Here is a 17,605-nt window from a genome sequence, read left to right as displayed (position 1 = left end):
ACCCTGAGATAAACATGTCTCTCATCAGAATTCAGTACATGGTGTACCTTTCAGAACATGGGTCATGGATTTTGGTTCCATCAGAGGTGAAAACAAAATATAGCCACTCCAAAAAGTAAAGGTTATAGCTGTTCTTGCAAGGAGTTTGGCATGATGTCAAAAAAATTTGTTTTCACGATGGGATTGCATTAAGGCAGGACCATCTAGCAAACCCTAGGATTTCTCATCTTCCTTTTTAGGCAGTTAACTAAAAGAGGAGGAGGGGATGAAGGAAACTCTGGGAAAAGGAATAATCATGATCCCTAGCCACTGTGTACGCAGCAGCATAAGGTCATGGGGAGCAAGCTGCAGCAGTATCAAGGGTAGCAGAGAGCACACCCTCCGCCTTTCCCTTCAACCCTCTTCTCCCTCGCTAAACGTGTTGAAGTTCTGGTTCCCAGGAGCCCAGTCTCTGCCCATATTGCCCGGATTGTCTCCTCTTGCCTCAGCAACGCGGTCTATGTGACTCGCACTACCTAGACTTCACCACAGAGAAGCAGGTAAAAGAAAGAAGCAGTAGCCTGGGGCTGTTTCCTTTCTTCTTGCACAGCATAGCAGCCTGAGAATCAGATGAGCCTGAGAGGATCATCGTTTCCACACTAACTTGGTGTGTATCTCAGATTTCCCTGCTCATCTTCCCCTTTGCTAATGGACTGCCTCCCAGATCTGTTTTTGCAATCAAAACATAGTCTAAATAGGTTTTCAGCAGTTTGCTGAAAAGTTGGTTAATGAAGCCCTTGGAAGGACTTGAGACTGCATTTTCCAAGAGATTTAATTCCTTCTAGTGCAGAGCCTTTCTTTGCTGTCTCTCACCTCCCTCTTGAAGACATTGGAACATTTGGGGAATTGTCACATTGGATTTTGTTACCATGCTCTAATGCACAGAGACTGGAAAGTGACCCAATTCATACAAAAAAAACCCTAGACCAGCAACAACGAAACCAATTTGTGCAGACACCAGTGCAAAGATGGCAGAGCAAAGGGGCCTGTGTTTAGCTGGCAAGCTGGTATATTCTATAAGTAGCTAGACAATGTAGAATCCTCACAGACAAACTCACTCTGTTGCCAACTGAATTTTGTCCACTTGCTTTTGGAGGAAATCTAGCTCTCAAATTCAAGATACTGATCACTGAAGACGATCAAAAACCTTTCTGCTTTTATTCAGTCTTTCTCAGGTAAAACTGTCCACTGAATCTCATTACTTATAGTCTGCATCTCTTTAAATACGGTGACTGATAAGGTCACTGATAAGGTGCTGACCTTATCAGCACTTGCGATAACATATTTCTATTACCACATGTAATAAACCCAGCAACTTCCCCTCTCTGGAAAACCAGCTGTTCTTGCTGTGATTTGCACAGAAGGAAAGACTAATATATACGCCACATAACTGGTCACAGCTGACACCGCACTGAAGATAAACAGCCAGTCAGGTTTACTACTCTTCCACTTAGGGGATCTGGAGGAGGATGACTAGATTCTGGCTATCCAGAACTTACGGCTCCAAAGTATGTCAGATTGCAGCTCACATTACTAAGTCTGCTTTAGCTTTTGTACATTACTATCCCAGCAAAAGCCTTCTCCTGGGCATTACTCAGTTCCTCAGAAGCCAAAACCTGGCACAAGAAGTAGTATATGGAAATAAGAGACAACTGGTCCTTGATACTTACACTGGAAATCTGTAATTTGTTTTTTCTTCACATTGTAAATTATTCCAATTCTAAACATGTGCTGGAAAAGCTGCTTTTCAAAATCTAAAACTGCTGCAGAGGATCATGTGCCATAATTTAGACCACCCAGCTATAAAGCTGAATTTCCCATTTTCTCTTCTGATGTTTGATAGAGCACCTTCTACATTGAAAAGTCACTCTTCTCACAGAGGGCCCCCAAACCCCCCCCACATTTTATCAAAATGCATGGAGACTCTACTAGGAGCATCCCCAATCCAGGGACCGAAAAATCTGACCTAGGCAAAACATGGGCCTAAAATATCTTCTTAAAATTGATTCTTCAGGATTTTGGCAACAATCTTCACTGAGGAGATGGGAGAGGACTTTTATTACCTTCATCTCCTGTTATTAGGGCTCAGAACCAGCACAATACTTCAGAATCATGTTTCAAAAACTTTCACTTCAATGCTAAAACACTTAGCGTATGCTCAAACACTCTGCCGGATCAGGACCCGAGCATACTTGTACTTAGTTTGGTGGTGCAAAAGAGCCAGGCAAACACCCCTACTCCCTGAGCATTCTCCTAAAATCCCCATTTATAGCAGCAGTTCAGACACGACCACTGCTGTCCCTTCTCTTTTTCAACACTGAGCTACTGGGCCAAACTGTAGCTCTCTGCTTCCTAAGATTGTGTTCATGCGGGCAAGAACTGGACCTGTGCTTGTCTGTTTGCACTGGATGAGTGAACACTGTGCTGGCCAACGCTCACATATTTTTACTATCACCTTGCTTGGCGGTAAAATTTCTACAAAACAGCTTTTACTGTTGAACTGCCGGTTATGGACTTCTCCCAGTCCTGTACGCTATTACTGTGATACACTGTATATCACAGTAATATCCAGCAATGGCACTCAAATTTGAAATATCCCAGTCATTTGTACGGTGACTGTAGCACTTCACACAATAAACTGCTAAATCTCTGCCAGTAACCAACATGAGAACTAAGACTAGTAAATGAGAGCTACCGACTGCACTTCACGAAACTTGATGGTACGTTGCAAGGGCCTAAAAGATCACTCTCTTCATTCCTGATGTCCAAAGTTTTGGGGTCAGCGGGTAATCGTTTTCATGCAGGATCAGCTCTGGCCTAGGTGTCATTACAGAATTGTTGTGCTCGACTTCCCTCCATTAGGCAGTACCAAGAGCTGCAGCTAACTGGGTCACGGATGCAAATACAGCTCAGTACAAGCTGCATAAACTAGTTGCTCTCTTTCAGATAAATGCAGAAGGTACTGACTCCTGTGCAGTGCAAAAGCCACTTCACTAATGCTTGTCACACATCACACGACGAGCACATTTAGGGGCTCCTCGTCCTTAGTACCTGTAAGTCTACAACGAGGGCCAAGACACCCCAGGGAAAATAACACTCAGTATTTTCAATGCATCCATCTCCGCAAGAAAACCTTTCCGCAGAAGTTTCCCACCGTGGTTTTGGGAACTTGCAAGTCCAATTTGGAAGGGATGCTTGCATTTTAGATGGCATTTCCAAGCCACCAAAATTGAAGAATCTCTTATCAGGAGCTCAGGGTTCCAGATGTCACCTCATCAATCAACTCAAATGTTACAGTTCTCAAAGGACAGGTTTTCTTGTCAGGGAAAACACACAGAACTGAAGCTTTCCTTGGGATCACAGTGTCCAAATTCCCATACAGTGTTTTGTGCTGTTGGCAACAATCCTCCAGTCACAGCATTCGATCTGAAATTCAGTGAAATCAGGAGGAGTTTTTTCCATCTTTTTTTTTTTTTTTGGCTCTGTGTCCAACTTCGAAAGCTTGAGACCTAAATGATGATTACCTCATATACAAAATATATTATTTCCTCATGCCACACTTCTGCTCATGTCAGTAACACATCGCTAAACATCAGTGGCCCAAAACAGTCAATCAATCACCTCATTTGAAGTCAGGATGTTTTTTCATTATATGAAACACCCATCACTGGTACAACGTCAAATGTGAATTAAGTACTTATGATGGGAACTCACAATAGCAGGGCAAAGCGTACAGCATCTTGCAGGAGGTATTTATGGAACTGGTTCAGCAGACATTTGAACGTGTACTCAGGACCTAGTAAAATCTATGAGATGTGAACACATGCTCTTGCTGTGCAGAAATAGTATGTTGAATCACCACTGTAAAATGGGCTTTCACAGACAGCGACTGACACAATCATTTAACAAATGTATATGGTTTGATTCAAGCATCTCATCAGAGGCAACTGACTGTAATGTGTCATCATGTGCCATGCTTAGTCCTCCTCCCGCTGACTTCCATGGGAGCCAGAGCACGCAGAGCCCTGGCATTTATCCTCCAGCATAGCTCCCGTGTGTAAGGTTAATACCGTCAATTTGATTCACAAGGGTTTGTGAGCCAGACAGGCAAACTGAAGAAGAATAAGCCCCTCTCACAAGGAGACAAGAACACGAAAGAGGTTGCCCAGCAAAGTCATCAAAGCAAACAGCATGAATGAGACAGTGTTGATGAAGACAGAAGTGGCATTGAAGGCTGCAGTAACAAAGCGGGGCAGCGACATGAAGATAAGTGGCAAAGTAATTGGCTGGTTGAGCCAAGTGTATCCATACAGTCCGCCTGCCAGCAACCCATGCAAATGGATGCTAGGCATTGAAGATCTAAGTGTCTCTTTATGTAGATATATTCTAGATGGTGACACAAAATTACATAGGAACAAACACTAAACACAACTAGAGGCTTCTGAGTATCTGAACTAGTTGTTACGAACCTTCTTTGCATCCACTGCCAATGAATTAAGGGTTTTCTTCCCGAGTTTTCTTACTACTTACTCCCAAAATCCAGAGTTGCGCCCTCCACATTTGATCCTGTAAGAGTTTTTCGTATCAAAAAGACCCTTGAAGTTACAGAGGTGCCACACTGCCAGGTCAGTTTCTAGCTCCCCACTCCAACAAAAAGTAGGCTAAAAGCCAATTTAAGCAGTTAAGGGGATTGTCAATTTATAAGAGCATCCCTAAAAAGCATAAAATTAATAGCATTTTACAGTGGAGCAAATAACATATCCAGAGACTGGAACTATGATGCCTTCATTCCATCATCAGCGAATTGTGAGCGGCTTGGTCAGGCTCAGAAAATCCCACAGCAGATGGAGGAAACTCCTTCCCTCCTCCCTGTCTCCCAGTTCAGCAACCTGTTGTCTGCATGGATCAGAAAAAAACAATGCTCTCTCTTGTCTTCTTTGCCACCACCTGTCATAACTTCACATGACCCAGATGCAAGTAGAAAAACTACGATTCTGGGTAAAAGAAGTGCCTGGGATCCCTGACACCTTCAGACTCTTGCTTTGTGAGAACACCGCCTCGCTTTATACAGGTAGTGGCTGCAGACATTCGTTCACACTTGAGAACTGAACATCACTTGCGTGTTGTTTGGCATAGAAAAGCCTACCAATAGGCACGTGTCACAGCATTTTTTTCTGCAGCATCAGGTATGGATACCAGAGTAAAAAGTACACACTCAGGCCTACAGTAGGGGCTTAGGTTACTGATAATTATTTAGTTGCTCACAGCGGAACACCTGCTTACTACCTGACAGCCAAAGATGTTTTCCTAGAGCTCAGGCACTTGTATGTAAGGTCATAGATCAGGTCCTTACGAGCTGTCAGGTATATCTGAAGCCACAATAGCAAGGGACATACATTAATTTTGGTAACACGTGTGAGATTCATCATACTGGAGATAATAGTTTTACTGCTAGATTTGATGCATGGTTGAAACTTTGTTCTTACTAAAAGCAAGTCCCAACCCCATGCATAATGTTTTAAAAGGCCTTGTTTCAATCCTGACAAATGAGCACCAGATGTTTCTTTTAGCGTACTTGCATTTTATATAGTCATTCAACATTTCAGGTTCTTGTTAAGGTCTCAGAAACTCTCTCTAACCCACCTCTCGCACCATAAAAAAAGAGAGGCTGCAAGAGCGAACAAAATCAAGAATAAAATATAATAATTCTGATTAAATACAGCAAATAAATGAAGGAAGAACAGAAGTGTTTCCACAAGGAGAAGACAGAGAGATAACATCTGGGTTCAGTTATCATCAAGCACAGACCAATTGTTAAAAGATCCCTTATGAAGAACAATGCTTTTTCCTTTTTTATTGTTTGTTTTATTATTCCTTTCAAAACAATTGTGCTCTGAAAGGTTCCCTTTGACCTATAAAATGCCATAACCAGGAGATTAAAAGGTCTATAATTGCATCTAACCATTCTGGCTTCTCTGCAGGTGACGGCAGGGATGAGGTTGCTTCCATGGAGGAGGGACTGTAGCTCTTAGGATTTATTGATTTAATTAACTGTTTTTTTCTTCTTCTCTTCCTAGAAGTAGCTGCTCATTCACTCCAACCTCACCTCCCACTGCATCTGTTCTGAAGCAACCTCATCCATTCTGAAGGAAAGTGCCCTCCTGGCCAAGCTTTCCTCTGACCAGCACCCCACAAGGACACCTTGGGGTGGAACTGTACAGTGCCTGTCAGAGAAAGACTTGTTCCTGTGAGTGCTAAGCATTATTTTCATTCCTGTTAGGCTCAGTCTCCGACAATTTTGATTTTCTTTCCCATTTTTGTCTATCTCAAGAACTTTTCACTGCTTGTTGACTGAATATATTGAAAAGCTTGCTTTCTTGCTAGAGAAGCAAATTAATATTTGAGTGTAAGATTAAAGCAATGTCTATGCTAGGTACACACTGAATTAGAGCACATACCAAGAGGCTGAGAAAACGGTTCCAATCCTCGATCTGCCACTGACTAAATTTGTCACCTTGCTTCAGATTTCACCCATCCGTGAAATGGGATAATGATTCTTCCTTAACTCACAGGGCAAGAATGCCATTAATATTTGGACTTGGTTTCAGATTCTGGAAGAAGAGCTTTTCCATTATATCATTTCCCTGTTTTGGCCAGCATTTGGACTACAGATGTGAGCGTAGTTTCAACTCTGTAGCCTATAAAGTCTGATGGCTGGGCGTGGTGCTGTCACCTGCAACATGCAGTGCCTTTACCATGCATGTTGTGAAAAATAAGACGAGCTTGGTTTAAAGTAAACCCTTGATTTGAACCTCTGTGAACTTCAGGAAAGTTTAAACTTGACTCCACATCCCAGCTTAGCTGCTTGGGACTATCAAAGGCAAACCTGTCAGTGAAAAAGCATACGAAGTTGCAAGAAAATGGAAGAAAGGGGACTGCAGCTGAAAAAGATATAACAAAGAAATAAGTGAGCAAAGGAAAACAAACAAAAGCTAAAAGTTTATAAAATCTGCAAGCAAGCAACCGGGCTCATTTCGAAAGTGGAACTGTAGACTGCATTAGGATCTGATTTTCTGTGGCTCTGCCTTTTGCCTCAATGACCCTGATGCTCATGCACTACAATGCTGACGGGTGCACTATACATGCTTGAAGACTGTCTTTCAAGAAAAAGGTGTATGTACTGTAACTGTCTTCCTGGAACTCGATGGAGGAAACAGATACCTGAAATGAATGAGCAAACAGTGCCAATGCCATCCCATTCACTCCCAGGACACAGTCCCTTGATGGTTTCCTAGAGGTACATCAGGCAACGTAAGCAGAGGATTCTTTGCTCCTGCCACAACCTCTGAGAGTCCACAGAAACAGGAGGACGTGGAATCATTAATGTCTCATTGTGAATGCCAACCCGCTGCTGCTGGAAAGAGGTGGAGATTATCTTGATGCTGCTGCCCCACAACGGGTGGATGGTATAAATCCGCACGCAGACCCCAAGCTCTCTGAGGAGTCACCCTTTGTTTCTGTGTCTGAACCCTAAGATGGAAAAACAAACTCACAACTGAGGGGTCAGCCCTGAAAGGGACCTACAATCGAACCCAGCCCTCCGCAGGTACAGCTATGTTACACAGTCCCTTGCCTAAACTGACAAGGGCTTTCCATCCTGACAACCACAGGAATACATATTCATGTACTACTCGCGTCTGCACACACCACACATAGCTTCAAATACCATTATGACTTTCCTCAAGCCCACTAGGAAATTAATTATGTCATGTGGAGGGGGGAGAGGAGCTGACATGTCTGACAGCATTTGAATGCTGCAGTGTTCATGTAACCGCGGAGCTGAAGCTCCTAGTTTGTCATCTAACTTTCCTATTTTACGGAGGTTCACGTGTCTTCAGGACCTTAATAAATCAAGACTTACTTGGTGTTTGGCTCCTGTGCAAGGCTGGGCAGGCGTTGAACTGTGAGCGCTGATCTGAATTGTGACTGCAATAGCTGACCACAATGGCGCTCATCGTATTATTTGTGAAACTTGGTGTTTTGCTCTCTATTTGTCCTCTGCAACGGAGCTTTGGGCACTTCTGCGGTGTTTATATGGCACCTCAAAGAAAAAGTCATGACCTAAATCACTTCTGTGTGTTAGCACAATGTTGGGGTGATCATAAGGTTTTTAAACACCTCAGTTTTTTCCCTCATAACATTGTTTTAAAAGCTGGCATTTAAACACATACGCACTCATAAAGTATTATTCCGATTAGGGTAGAAATATCCATATAGACACAAAGCGTGCTAGTGCTCCAGAACGAGGACAAACGTATAGAAACCTTCTCTCAGTTAACATTCCAAGCAGGCAGTTTATCCATAAATCAAACACGTGGCACACTTTGCTTCAGATTACCCTCCTGATGCACCAACGCAGCATCTAACCAGCTTTCACTAGAACAAACACAATTTGTGTCATAAGCTGATGTAGGAAATAACCCACAATCTCACCCCGCACCTGCAGGAAACCAGTAACAATCTTTTCCTATGAAGGTCTAAGACGTTCCTTGTACAAAGTAAATACAAGCGCATAGGAGAACTTTGCATGACATGAAAACTCTGGAGGTGTTAGAAACACTTTGGCTCTCAAAAAGTGTATTACAATACTACAGCACTCTGTACAGAATTGCAAAACCAAATCCTGGTCATTTGAACATAAGGTGAAAATATTACGTTTTAAGTAATTGAAATTTAAACGGGAGAATGCTTAGGAGAATCCCAGTAAGAAATAATTTCTCTCACTTTTGGAACACGCTGACCATTGTGTCATTGCTAACAAGAAAATGAGCATTTCTGAAATTCAGTGTATTAAAGTAGCATGCTTTAAAAGCCTCTCAAAGCTCAATGTAAATAATCAGAGAACTGCAATTATATGTAAGGGTTTTACCCAGATTTTCATTCTTGCCTGCAGAATTGTGTTAAGACACATTCCGAACTCCTGTTTTGGTTGTTGCTGTGCTGACTCAGACAAGCTCTACGTATCTCAAAGTGCTCTGTGTACACATAAAGACTGAGTAAAAGCCGTGAAAGGCCTCGGGGAATCTCATTTATTCTCCTGAATTTTAATTCTGACATTTTTCCACTTCTAACCCAAGCAGAGGCAGCCACTTGAAAGAACTCAACTTCCAAAAAAGTCCTACCTTTTTTTTTTTTTCCCCTGAAACTGGTGATTAGTAGGGAAACTTCCTCTCACGCCAACGAGATTAAGGAAGCCATCTGTGCCGTGGTGAGAGACACGGGCTCAACCACACATTGAGGCCTGCGGGAGCCCGCTGTCGGGGAAGTGCCCTGCAGCCCAGGGTCAGCTGCCGGCGTCGTGCCTAGTCTGCCCTGGCTGGCGGCTCTCCTCCTCCACACCATGGGCCAAAAGCCGCCAGTGCTGACTCTGTCGGGCCTGCCAGCCCCTCAGTCCTGCTTGTCGCCTGCCATCGCTGCCAGCGCAGCACCCAAGGGCACCGCTGCTCATTGTGCGACCGCTTCGGGGCAGCTCCCGCCACGGCTCGGAGGCCTTCTCCGACCTCAGCGGCTCCGTCACTCCGCGGTTGCCCCGGCCCGGGGCGAAGGGCTGGGCAGGGCTGGGGGAGAGCGGCTGGGCCTCACGGGCGGCCCCTCACGGGCGGGCCCTCAGCCGGGCGGCGGCAAGCCGGGCTGAGGCGGCGCGCGGGCCTGCTCCGAGCGGCCGTTGGCGCACCTCAAGGGCAGCGCGAGCCGGCGCGGCCGCGCGGCGGCGACAGAGAGCGCGAGGCCGGCGGCTTCCCACCCGCGACGGCGTCAGGAAGAGCGGCGCCGGGAGACGACGTCATCGCAGCGCGACGGCCGCAGGAAGGGCGGTGTTGGTAGAGGACGTCATCGCAGCGCGACGGTGGCGGAGGGTGGGCGGGAAGCTCTGCGGCGGGTGGGTGCGGCCCGGTCCTGCACCGTGAGGGAGGACGGGCGGACGGGCGGACGGGCGGGCGGACGGGCGGGCGGACGGGCGGGACGTCCCTCGGGCCTTTTGCCGGCGGAGCGGGGACTCGCCGTGGGGCCTGGCGCGTTTTCTCCTTCCGGGGTGACGTCGCTCCCTTAAAGACATGACCACACAGGTGGGTGAGCACACAGCCCGGACTGAACCTGTCGCTGGCCTGGTGGGGCTTTTTCCAGGCCGCTCATACGTAATATTAATTATTTTTTCTTTCTAGTACGGTATTCTCTTCAAGCAAGAGCAAGGTGAGGAAGCGCTAGCGTGTGTTGAGTATTGCTGGCTGCCCGTGGTGATGTAAAGTCGATAACGGCGGACATACCCACGAGGGGAGCTGGGTTGTGTGAAGTTTGTGTTAAGTATCAATGGGAGTAACTCAAAAATAGCTGTGCTGGTGTTTGCCAATGGTGAACTTGTGAGCAGAATCCATCGCATGTTTTGGAACGGTGAGAGCGGTGGTGAGGCTCTCAGAGGACCGGTGGGCGTCAAGAGCAAGGGGCCTGTTGCCAGTTACCATTGGCAATTTTGGCATTACTGAAACAGATAGTTGTCTTCTGTCAAAAAAAAAAACACTTAATTTTTAATTCCTGTGCTTGTATTCTCTTTTAGCTCACGATGATGCCATCTGGTCAGTTGCCTGGGGGAAAAACCAAAAGAATGGTTCAGAAACAGTGATCTCCGGTTCTTTGGATGATTTAGTGAAGGTCTGGAAGTGGTAAGTGCTCTGTGCTAACCAGTTTTGAGCCTTCGGAGTAGTCAGTATGGAGATGGAGTGGTCCTGAGTTTTCGTAATCCGCGGGGATGTTAGAAGTTACTTTCACCTTAGGGAAGGGGTAGCCCGGCACACAGAGCTGTGCTTCTGAGAAGGGTTATCCTTGCTGGGGTGTGCTTTCTCTTGGAGTGGTAGCATTCTGATGTGCTTTAATTTTCGAACAACGCAAACTGCTTTGAAAGCACACGTCATATTTTACATGTTCTCTGCCAGAGAATGGTACAACCTGATGTGTTTCTAAACCAAAGAATTAGAAATGCAACTTTTCATGAGGGGATGTGTACTGTGAAAGGAATAACGGGAATAGAATAAAAGAGGAAAGGATGTCTTCCTTTTTTATTAAAAAAAAAGAAAAATCCTCATAATCCTCATCCAGGTGACACTGGAGTGTGCTTTTGCAAAGAAATTGTCTCTTAGCCAAAGCAGTATGAAGTATGTGCTCTAACTGTAATAACGTGAGTAGCTCTGTGGTAATGATAAAAATGTTGGTCCATACGTCTGGTGCTTTGCTGGCAGCTGCGCAGTCTGCTGTGTAAGTACCTGTGTGTTGGTGGGCAATGGGAATTTCAGTGGGACTGCTTACAGACTGAAGATAAAGTATGCGCTTTGCAGAAATATAGTGAATGATAGATTTGTTGGTTCTTTCCCCCAAGATCAGCAAGCGATTTATGCATCGCTATCTTCACGTTTCGCGAGTGAAGTTCGATTCCCCTTTTGCTGAAATGGAGAAATGTGGGCTGTCTCGTTCATTTGTTTTGTCTGAGGTTGGGGACTGATTAAGTACCCGCAGCTGTTCGTACCCAGGCTTTTCTTTCCCTTTAACAAAAGGAATGATGAAAAACTGGATCTGCAGTGGACGTTGGAGGGTCACCAGCTGGGCGTGGTGTCGGTGGATATCAGCCACACAGGCTCCATTGCAGCGTCCAGCTCCCTGGATGCCCATATTCGCCTCTGGGACTTAGAAACAGGCAAACAGATCAAGTCGATAGATGCTGGCCCGGGTAAGGCATCACTGTTAAGCTGTCTCTGTGTAAAGAAGTGTACTTACTCTAGGTAGTAAACACTGACCAGTGTATAATTAGGGTATATGAGATGACTGGTTTGTTGGGGTTTTTTTAATCTCTGTTTGCAGAAATCAAAGTGATTTTTATGAAATCAACATAAAGTAGCATCAGACAGTTCTACATTTATTTTTTCACATTACTTACGCTTTCTCAGATACGTCTATGTACGCTTTTTGCTAGATGCGTAAAGCAGAATGGAAACCAGCTTGCTCCTACAGATATATTGGTAAAAGGCTGTTTTAAAAAATTACTCAAATGCTTATTTAAATGGGTTTACAAAGGTCTGAGCTTTCTTTGTAAGCACTGCACTGAACTTGAGAGGTGTGTGTGATGCTTAGTTATGCAGTACACCCAAGCCTGAGGGAGCAAGTCAAAACACACTAAAGCTGAAGTCTGGATCAATGTTGCGTCTTCCAAGCTGGAATTCGGGGCCTAAGATCTTATTCTAAATATTTCACTGGTCCACTGGTGATCCCTAATTTAATAACAGTCTTGCAGTGGTTTAGGTCATTTAATATTAAGCTTATAGAAAAAACCTGTGAATTACGTTGTTCCAGATAAATACATTGTACTGCTATAAAAAAGCATGGTTTATAAAATTCCATTGCAAGGTATGTCAATCCATGCTGCATTTTTCTATCTGCGTTTCTCCTGCATCTTCTCTGCTTTGTTGGATACTAGCGTTGCTTCCTTTTCCTGGTTTAATATCTGCTGGTAGCAGGAGAAGAGTAAGAATATAGACGTAACTCAGGCAGCATTAGATTCTAAATTTATTGCTACAGGAGGGTATAGTAAGCTCAAGGTCTTACTAGAAAATTTAATCTTTCACTAAATGGAAGTCAATGGCTCAAGCTGTGCTCCGTTAATTACATAGAAGGAAGTTAACTTTTGTGAGCTTGTACGCTCTTCTTCACAGTATGTAGTAGAGTATGAAGAGTAGTTAGGGAGTTAAACACCTAAACACATGTGTACAGAACTGGCATTGTTGAGTAAGAACTAGAAACAGTCTTCAGCTAATGGACGTTTTCTTTTTAATACAGTTGATGCTTGGTCCCTGGCTTTTTCACCGGATTCCCAGTACCTTGCAACAGGAAGTCACGTGGGAAAAGTAAATATTTTCGGTGTTGAAACTGGAAAGAAGGAATATTCTCTGGACACCAGAGGAAAGTTCATCCTTAGCATTGCATATGTAAGCAGCACAATTGATCATTTCTTATGTGAAGTCGCTATTGCTGTAAATCAGATATTTTTGTTTCCCTCTGTCAGTTTATCTCTGCGTAATACCGAACAACAGCCATACTTTGCTAGTTCCAAATAGAAACTGCATGACATGCCCCCCCGCATATATGGAAAATGTACTTTGGTCTTGCTTATTCATGTATTGTGAGTAAGTCAGCTGAGGTCTGCAGGGTTTTTGGAGCCCAGGGATCTTGCATGGGTCGTATTTGTGACAAGTTGGCCTGAGCGTGTCAGGGAGGTACATAGCATAAATGCATATGGTTGTGAAATGCATACTTTTTGTGTTTTATTACAGAGTCCAGATGGAAAATACTTAGCCAGTGGAGCGATAGATGGCATTATCAATATTTTTGATATTGCAACTGGAAAACTGCTGCATACGCTAGAAGGTAATGGTTTTTGTATTTGCAATACCCAAGTTCTGGCTTCATTCCTCAACAAAATTAAAGGATATAATGCAAGTCAGAATAAGATAGAACAGCCATGGCATAAATGAGTTGATGGTTTTTTTAGTTATTTAGTGTGCTGTAACTTAAACCACTTAAAATATTAGAGGTAAACTGCAAACTAAGGTTTGCATCATAAATGCCTGTCTCGAAAGATATAGTCAGTAATGGTTGACTAAATTCTTAAATTGCGGTTCCTTCGTGTATTGCAGTGCAGTACAAGGGAATAAAGCCAAGCCAAATGTGTGCTGCCATGTGTGATTTTTCTTTTTGCTGTGGTATCAGTTTTACAGCAATTTATTCCTCTTTTAAAAAATAATTGAACATTTGATGTTGTAGATGATGTCCGTTTTCATAACAGATAAGTGGGCTTTTAATGTTCATGCAGTTTCTCTCTAAGCACTTAAAACAGTATGAAGTCATACTGGAAAATACGGCGTAATTTCTAGCGAAGGTCCACAGCTGAAAAGATGCTTTGGTGTTGCAGTGGACACGCCTGAGCGTTCAGAGTTCCGGATTGCTGTCAGTTTCCAGTGTGTGTTTGGCGAAGATGCCTCTGGAGGCATAGAGAAAGGGAGAGAGATGCTTCAGAGGTTGCATTCTTTTCGTGGGGAATGCTGTCCGGGTGCAGCTTCTGAAGCGCTGTCAGTAGTAAGAGGAATAGCTACGTCCTAAGCCATCTGAAACTTTGGATTTCAGGTCACGCGATGCCTATTCGTTCACTGACATTTTCTCCAGATTCTCAGTTACTCGTAACCGCTTCAGATGACGGCTATATCAAAATCTACGATGTGTAAGTTGTTCTTTTGCAAGGCATGCTAATGGGAAAATAACTCTTTAGAGAGGCTGATACTGTAAAAAATACATCAAACCCTCTGCTCTCTATAATTCCCTTCAGCTTTTGGTGACTTCTTTATCTAATAAATAAATAATAACATACTACATCCGTAGATAGGTGGAAGATAGCCTTAACTTGAAAACAAATTACTCTCCTTATATTTGGCCCTGTAGGCAACAGGATAATTGTTTTGTATATCTGTCCTGTGTGGTTTTGTTTCCCCATCTTAAACATCTATTCTGTACGCAAGAAATTATATTTATGAGCTATTTCTGTTGCATTGTGCAAAAACTTGGAAGAGTGATCTTCGCTCTCCTACACTTGCATTGCTTTGCTGCCTGCATGGTGAACCTGTTTTGCCCACCAGTGTATGTTCTTAGTGACTTTTAATGTGAACCATTTCAAATGGAAAAACAGAATCTGTTGTACCACCAGTCCAGCCTGGGTGAACAGATGTCCAGAAGCCGCCTTCAATGACCTGGCCTTCCTGACTGCACTAGCTAGGGCGTATTCCTGATGCCTTTTCCTCAGAATTCACAAACCAAATGCTAAAATTCTGTGTTTTCTAAAATTTGTTCTTTCCACAGGCAACATGCAAACTTGGCTGGCACGTTAAGCGGTCATGGATCCTGGGTATTAAATGTAGCATTTTGTCCTGATGACACCCATTTTGTTTCCAGGTATTGAGGATTTTTAACTTGTTTATGCTTACTGAAAAAAACATAAATAGTTTTATTTTTATAAATGGAGATGGATCATAAAATGTGTACAAATCGCAATGGAATCTATAATGGAATACCATTCAAGAGCCAAACTGTGATGCGATACCTGTTGCACTGAATAGTATTTTATAGTGTCAGTCATTCCACTGCAGTGCAGCTCCCTTCCCTGGTGAAGAACGTCGGGAACCTAAGAGAAGAGCCGTTGGATTCTGTTGCTGTTGAATTAGAGTGCACCCCAACGTACTGGTATATTAAGCTAGCTGAACTTCAGTGTCAACTCTGAAAGCAGCTCAGGTAGTAGGGGACGCAGCATGTGTACCAGGAGTTTCTTTATCCAAAGAGTTTAAAGAATTTTCTGGCTAAAACAGGAGTCCTTATTTTCATGTGCAGATACTGCAACAGTAGATGTATTTTGAAGATAACTGGAACCTGGTGGAAGATACACTCCTTTGTTTATCCCTGTATTTGATGGGTGGAAGGGGATTTCTTTTGTCTAGTGTATGAGATCTTTTAAGCTTTGCACTGAACTATAGCTGTTAACGTAAACATCAGTCAATACTATTCTTTCAGTTCATCTGATAAAAGCGTGAAAGTTTGGGATGCTGGAACAAGAACCTGTGTTCACACGTTCTTTGACCACCAAGATCAGGTATGTCTGCTGTTACTTTACTTAGGTCACTGTGTTCGCAGGGGGACTGTAGTTGTGCACGTTTGTGCTTCAAGTTGGTGCTGTAGCTTCGGAGTTGGACGTTAGCGTGCTGTAATGAAATCTTAAAAGTTGCTCGTAATTATTTGCCATTTAACATTGAACTAATGTTCCAAGCATGTAGGTTGATCTCTTCCAATCTCGTTCCAGACTGTATTTTGTTATCTTTGTCTATGGTTTGCTTATTTCTGTTACTTACAGAGTCTGTGCCTGTGTAAGGGAGGAAAATACTTGTTTAAAAGGATGGAATTGTCTAAAAACATGCTTGACGGCAGCCTTGAAACCCCCACCACCATGTTTGTTTGTTTGTTTGCTGTGTGATTGCTCCCCTTGAGGGAAGAGGGAGCTAGGTATCTACCAAGTTACTCTTTTCCAAATGCTAGGTGTTGAACAGAACAATGCTATTTTTGAATGGATCAAAGAGGAAGACTTAGCAAAGGAAGTAATTTCAGATTTTACTTGGGCTCTTTCTTCCATAGTACTTTTTTGCTGGTAACCTTCTCAGTTAGCTACAGCTGGGGGGGGGGGGGTGTTAGTATTTAACTTCCAAGCAGAACTGGATTGCCAGTGTTGTTTTAGCTGTTGTCTGTAGTCTCGTAAGTTTGTGGAAGGCAGAGGTGGATCAGCTCTTTGGAAGGCTGGTTTTTAGGTATTAATGCAAAATGCTGTACAAGATTCTCCAAAACGTGCTGTTGTGCATGTAGCCATTTCAGAATCCCACATTAACATACTGGATAGCCTTTGCTTGTCCTGATGATGATGAGGGTCGCTCCAGAGTCTTTGTAACTTCCTAAGCTTAGGTCAGAGGACTGACTGGAATTTTTCTATGTTTTGCACTGATTAATTACACCAAGGATAAACTGCATCATTCTTCAGTCTGTCACAGTATGTCTGTCTCCGTGAAAAATAACGTCCTCTCTTGCTTTCCCAAAGCACTGTAAAATACTCTTTCCAGAAAGGAAGACAGGATGGGTGGGAGTGACAATGTTAGGTTTGATTTAGACAAACTGGGGCGAGTACTGTTCAGCCTTTTCCAAGTACCTTTAGAGCATAATCCCTAGTCAGCAGAAGGGGAATGCAGGAACCTGTCAGGCAGATGGCAGTGTCTTTCTCTGGTTCATCGGCCTCGTCTGCTCTGCAAGGAGGAGCTGTAATTGGACCGGCTCGGTTAAGCTGATCTGAAGTAACCCTCTCTCTTCTGCTTGCTGTAGTCAATAAATAAATACAACTGCTATGAAGTAACTTTTGAGTCTCTCATTGACAACCTTGTGTATGTTCGAATTGCAGGTTTGGGGAGTGAAATACAATGGAAGCGGGTCCAAAATTGTATCTGTTGGAGATGACCAAGAAATTCATATTTATGACTGTCCCGTTTAACTGTCTTGACTCAGACCCTTTGGTTAACTCTTGTGGCAGTTTCTAGGAATGCTACTGTCCTTCCATGTAATTTTAATATAATAGCATTTTAGTAATGCTAATCTGCAAAATCAGATCTGTTTATATGTAATTTTGGTTTTGTTTAGCATGAGAAAAAGCTTTACTTTTTTTAAAATAAAAGCTACAGCTGCACCTAACTTGTGTCTAATCTTTGAAAAAATGTATTTTTGGAAAGATGTAGTCATGGGTGAAGTAACTACTCTGTTAATCTCCCCTGCCTTCACACATAAATAGACTGGAGCTGGAAAGTGTCTACCAAGTCTAACAGCAGTTTATTTTAGCAAAAGGAAGAGCCAGTGGGGCAGTGTGTTGTAAGTGTGGGAAACAAGAGCCTGCGCTCAT

General features: G+C 43.5%; 1 protein-coding gene across 1 annotated transcript; it reads left to right on the top strand.

The window, feature by feature from the left end:
* Window positions 1-10,015: 10,015 nt before the first annotated feature.
* SKIC8 (SKI8 subunit of superkiller complex) lies at window positions 10,016-17,394 on the top strand. The gene is made up of 10 exons (XM_009943340.2): window positions 10,016-10,163; window positions 10,260-10,287; window positions 10,649-10,754; window positions 11,640-11,812; window positions 12,916-13,064; window positions 13,410-13,503; window positions 14,260-14,353; window positions 14,986-15,078; window positions 15,691-15,769; window positions 17,114-17,394. Exons 1-10 carry the CDS (start codon window positions 10,152-10,154, stop codon window positions 17,201-17,203), a joined length of 918 nt encoding a protein of 305 aa, XP_009941642.1. The 5' UTR covers window positions 10,016-10,151; the 3' UTR covers window positions 17,204-17,394.
* The last annotated feature ends 211 nt before the right edge of the window (window positions 17,395-17,605 follow it).

The sequence above is a fragment of the Opisthocomus hoazin genome, chromosome 10 (assembly GCF_030867145.1).
Source record: "Opisthocomus hoazin isolate bOpiHoa1 chromosome 10, bOpiHoa1.hap1, whole genome shotgun sequence".
Taxonomy (NCBI): Eukaryota; Metazoa; Chordata; class Aves; order Opisthocomiformes; family Opisthocomidae; genus Opisthocomus; species Opisthocomus hoazin.
The sequence above is the reverse complement of the archived record's forward strand: the minus strand, read 5'-3'. Positions and strand labels throughout refer to the sequence as shown.